The 5,522-nt window shown below is 46.8% G+C and overlaps 1 protein-coding gene across 1 annotated transcript; it reads left to right on the top strand.

The window, feature by feature from the left end:
- Positions 1-727: 727 nt before the first annotated feature.
- SPATA19 (spermatogenesis associated 19) lies at positions 728-5,122 on the top strand. The gene is made up of 5 exons (XM_081797438.1): positions 728-825; positions 995-1,051; positions 1,556-1,648; positions 1,829-1,920; positions 4,330-5,122. Exons 1-5 carry the CDS (start codon positions 748-750, stop codon positions 4,409-4,411), a joined length of 402 nt encoding a protein of 133 aa, XP_081653564.1. The 5' UTR covers positions 728-747; the 3' UTR covers positions 4,412-5,122.
- Positions 5,123-5,522: the final 400 nt, after the last annotated feature.

Consider the following 5,522-nt stretch of genomic DNA (forward strand, 5'->3'; position numbering starts at 1 on the left):
AATGTTTCCCCCCAACTCTGAAGTCACAACACAATCTCCTTTTCACCTCAACTTTACCATCCTTCCATTGCAGCAGTCCACTGGAAATCATCAGGAAATTATTTTTTTTATAACAAATGGCACTTGCACTTTTTACTCTATACCTTTAATTGTTTGGATTTTTTTTTATGATTTGAATCACTGGTGTAAACAAAGTAGAAAAAAAGAAAATGTCCTTGTTGGGAATTTTGTTCCTCTATCTTTGATATTTTGGGGGGTGGACAAATTCTTTCTTCCCCCATATGTAAGAATAAGAAGTGCCTGTGGCATTGTTTGAATCAACTTCTAGAGGGCTTGTTTCATTTTGTTACAAATTTATTCTTTTGATTCATAGAATGTTTTTCTGCTTCAGCATTGCTTAAAACTGGGTGACCAGCCATAATCCCCCTGCCCCAACCAAATCTCTATAATTTTGATAATTTCCCCCTGTGTCTTCCTCAGGTTTATATTGGTTGTATCTTATTTTTTGTTCCCATCCCCTTATCTGTCCATTTCTGAGCTATGGCCATCACTAAGGCAGATACTTCCTGACCTCTTTTTTCCATCTCCACTCTGACCCCGGAGATTAAAGGAGGCCATTGTCACATCATCACTGGCCAGCCAATCAGGTGGGCAGCTCCCATCAATGGCCTCCTTGTTCCAGAGGAGTTCTCAGGCAGCTTCGATGGAAGGAGGGAGCCAAGAAGGAGGCCTGGCATAAGTTCAAAGATGATAATTACAACATGGATTGTGTACATCCTCGCCCGGAAAGGTGCAGGGTTCCCCTTCCCACCAAAAACCAGTTCGGTAAGTATAGCTGGGGGTAGCTACCTGGAATTGTTTCTCATCTATCTGCTCCCTTCTGAGCTCTCCACTGCTCTTCCAAGAGATCTTATGATATATAACTGGATAAGAATGGAGGAGGAGGGCTGGGTCTCTAGGTATTCTGAGGCATTAACTTACCAATTTGTTGCAGGACGTTGAAGTTGTAGAAAGCGAGGCTGTATCTATAGTACAGCACTGGCTGAAAAAAGTGAGTAACATTCCTCTATGACTCAGGGTACCCCAAATTCTAGAGAGCTGGCCTCCGTGGGTGCAGGAATCTGGACTCCTTTCCCCTTAGAACTGGGTAACTCAAGTTCTTTGCTAAACACTTTGCCTAGAGCTGTGTCTAATTCACCAAATGTCCTGAAAGATGCTGGGGCTTGTGTCCTTGTCAAAGGTGTGTTGGAATCACCACTATCCTTACCCTTCTTCTTAAGGATACTGGATGAGGGGTTTCAGATGTGTCATCTCCAGCTACAGGGAGTCTCAGGGATACCTTGGGATAGGGCCAAGGACTTAATGAGTCCCCTGGAATTCTACAGGAAGGTAGTAATAGACATGCTTATTGCAGGGACTGTGAGATACAGAGTGTGTATGTGAGGACACGTTACATGTGTGTTGTGACAGAAGGGAAAACAGGGAAAAGGCAGAAGAGACAGACTTGGGCTCAGATACAGAGCAACACTTTCAGGGGAAATTGCTCACCTTTCAGACTGAAGAAGAAGCTTCCCAGGACATAAAGGAGAAGATGTCCACCAACTGTACTCCCACCCATGGCCAAGATGTACATGTCACCAGAGATGTGGTAATTGAGAATTTGAGACAATCATCCTAGGGGAGTGGGCAGAGATGGAGGTGGGCAGGCACAGGGTCCAACTGAAAAGGGTCTTGGGCTAGTGGGCAGAGCTTGTCCAGGCTGGGCTCCATCCTGGCCATGGTGTCCTTGCTGGACAGTAATCATGTGCACACTACCCCGATTTCCTAGGTGAAGCACCATCTCTCAAAGTCTGATTTGTTGGCAAACCAGAGTCAAGAGGTCCTGGAGGAAAGAACAAGAATCCAGTTCATAAGATGGAGGTAAAGCCTCTCATTTGCCCTGAGTGGAGTTGTGGGGAGGGAGGCACAAGTCCCCCACCTTCGGGATTCCTGGCCAACACAAACTCATGGCTATTCTTCTCCAGAGACATTGACTTCTTTGGCTGAGAAATTTTTCAGCCTTACTTTGGGGTTTTAAGGGAATATTTTTGCTATCTTGAAAGCCCAGCTCATTCCTAAGTTTTAACATGATTTCAGGGGTTGCAAAACTGGGCTTGCTCACCATTTCTTTAATGCTTCTGAATAAATTTCAGACTTCTGTTACTTTTGCACTTGATTTGTTCAGAAGTGGCTGCACTTTAAAGAGCTAAAAGAAAATAAGCTCTTAAAATGCAAAAGCCTGAGCCCTCATCTGCAGCTGAGGTGAGAGGAGTTTTTTCAGCGCCCTAGGCTAGAATTCTGTGCTCCACATTATGGTGGCTTTGCCAGCCTCCCACCGTGCTTGCTAGAGCACAGACCACCTCCTTCCCTTTCCTGGCTCCAAAGGGCCGGAGACCCAATGTGGAGGGAGCTGGGCCTGAAAGCTGGCTCATTTCTTCTGGCGTAAGCTTCCCTATTTCCTTTTCAGGACTGTGTTCGCTCAGGGTCTCTTTCCAGCAGAAGACTTGGGGGTTTAAACTTGTCCTCCATGAAAATGTGGAGGAGCTCTCTCTCTCATTTCTGCACTCTTTTTCTTCCCATGTCCCCATCGCCAGCTTTGTTCACTTCTATCAAGGAGGACGCATTTCTCAAGAAATGTATTTTTGCTTTGGGGATATCCAGTTTTCTTGTGTTTACCCCTTATGGTGCCATTAGTATTTTAAAACAGGATTCAAATGCCCAGGAGGGAGTGACAAATGGTGGAATTTGAGACCTTCCTGGAAAAGACTTTTTGGATGGGAACTGTATTCTAAAATCATAAAGGTTGGGGACTGTAATCCAGCCATAGCCTTATACGTGGGAGCCTGTCCCTGCCTGACATGGCTGCACTGGATGGAACTCTACATGTGGCAGTTCCTTGGTCTGGATAATATGAACATCATCTTCAGAAATTTTTTAGACCTTAGCTCTATGGCATAACCAGGTTAAAGCTTTGGAGACAAGCTACAGGAATCATAATTTTCCATATATAATTTTTCCACTTTGGACTTCCCGTGGATTTTTTAAGCCCATAAACTGTGCCTGGCTCCCCCTCCAGTCCACTGGTTTTGGCATTCTTTTATTAGTTTCAGTAAATATGTAGTCAAAGAATACATATCCCTTCATTAAGCATCAGCAGATACTCATTTTTTTGGTAGATGTTTGCTAGGCCCTCTAAAGAGAGAAAATAAGATGGAGTCCCCAGTTTCAAAGGGATAAAAGTGAACTCGATGAATAAGGTATGTGAATATTAGAGAAAATGTCAGAAAAGCCATGAGGAGTATCTACAAGAGCATAGCATGGGGGGCCCAGCTTGTGCAAGTTCTAGGCTTTGCTACCTGGGGGACCCTGGAAAGGTTTCTAGCAGGACATTTGCTTGGACTGACCCATGGACTGGGTAGGGACTGAATAAACAAGAGTGGGGAGGAGGGGGCTTCCACAGGTCATGAGAGCCTTGGCAACTTGGCCAATTCCACCTGGCCTCCAGTGCGCAGGGCTGTGGCCCTTTCTCTGGGCCTTGGGCTGGGAGTAATCTCTCCCTTTTCTGGAATCCCTTTATTCTTTCTTACCCCACTCTTTGGGCACTGACTCAGCTCTACCTTGTGTGAGTGATAAATGAGCATATTTATCACCTTCAGGCTTCAAGTCTTTGAGGCAGTATCAGTGCTGTCTTCACATTGAAAGTCCCAAGGCACCTAGAACAATAGAGGCAAAAATGGGGGATTCAGTTGGAATCGAGGGTTTGTGGGGGGAGAGGGGGATGGAGTTGAAGAGGACATGAATTGGACCACAGAGACAAAGGCAAGTCTGCATAGTGAAATAAAACAGAACAGCAGTGATGTGGGCCTTCAGCTTCTTTGTGGCAGATTTTTGCAGAATTATCTCTAAACCATGGTAAGTATGGCACAGTGTAGGTCATAAAGAGCTGATAAGGAAGTTGGATCCAGAAGGGGTGAATTCCATGTCTTACAAGACCACTGACCTGATGTGCAACTCTAGTAAAGGCACTTAACCTCTCTGTTTCTTCAACTCTTCTTAGGACCATTTGCTACCTGCCCAGGATTATTGGGTGGCTCAGGGGTACTTGATAGTAAAAAACAAAACAAAACAAAACAAAAAAATCTTTGTGTGCCTCATGCAAGACAAGTGAAGGACTAGCTCAAAAGTTCACGGAGACAGGGTCAGAACTATCGTTTGTATGATTCCAACCCATTCACTATGCCTAGTGAAAGAGAAACTCAGGAATCCCAATGTTTGAATGGTGTTTTGCAGCCATACCCGTATCTTCCAAGTGCCGAGTGAGGCGAGGAGTGACGTTATGAGAGACCGAATAGAGCAGGTGAGAAGAAGGTAAGCTGTTGGAGATTATCTGATTTGTACACCTAATAGGGTCAGGGGGTGGTGGGCGGGCATGTTTCTGGCCTCTCCTTTGCAGGTTCCCTGACTGTGTCTGGAACCCTTCTATGTTGAGTGCCTCTTCGTAAGACTCTGCTCCAGGGCCCGAATGGGGCAATGGCTGACCAGCCACCCCAGCTCCATACCATGGTCTGGGTGTGCGCTCTGGGCAGGCTTTGCCATCTGGCAGCCTCCTGTCTGCCTTGCTCCTCTTCTCTGTCCCTGCAGCATAGGGAACCTTACGGATGAATCATCTCAGTGGATTCCCAACAGAAATTCCTATGCAGAATGCTGAGAGCTACAGGTGAGAGGGCAGACAGGTGAGGAGCTGGGCAGGGGAGATGGTGAGCCTGGGCGTGAGACATTGCACTGGGGCGGGAGCTTGATAATAAGGTTTAGCCTTTCCTTTGGTGAGGGGGCCTGCACTTGGGGCCAGTGAGAGTGGGGGATAGGGCAGCTGCCTTATTTTAGGCTCCTGCAGTGCATCTCTTAAATTTCTGGAAGGACTCCAAGTCAAGTTCGGATTGGCCTCTCTGATCCTTCTAGCTGCGGTGTCACCGTGAGGGCTTCTCAATCATGCACAGGCTAGGGACCACCTGGGGATCTTGTGTTAGTAGGTTGTGTGGGGGGCCTGCTGTACTGCGTTTCTAACATGCCCAGGCATTGCGTTTCTAACATGGGGTCTACTGACCCCATGATGAACCACAAGATCACAGAGCACTGGGGTCAGCAGTGAGGGCACATAGGTTTTGGCCCTGCCACCAATAAGGGCCTTGACTTTGGGTCCTGTGACTTCTTGGCCTGCGCTGGGTACCAGTGATCATAACAGTGGCCATTTACGGAGCTCTGGGAGGTAGAAGGCCAATGACAGGCTATACACTACAGAGGCCATTTATTCAGGAAAAGGTTACTGCACCCTCGCCAAGTATGAAGACTGAACTGGCTGTCATGGGGGTGCTGAAGGAGTGTTTTAGACCCAGTCGACCCGCAACATGCTTAAAGGAAGGCCATGGAGGTAGAGTGCTGGCATTTATGGAACACTTACCGAATGCCAGGTTTGGCACAAGGCA

This window comes from Leptonychotes weddellii, chromosome 11, assembly GCF_054177405.1.
Source record: "Leptonychotes weddellii isolate Sample4059 chromosome 11, ASM5417740v2, whole genome shotgun sequence".
NCBI lineage: Eukaryota > Metazoa > Chordata > Mammalia > Carnivora > Phocidae > Leptonychotes > Leptonychotes weddellii.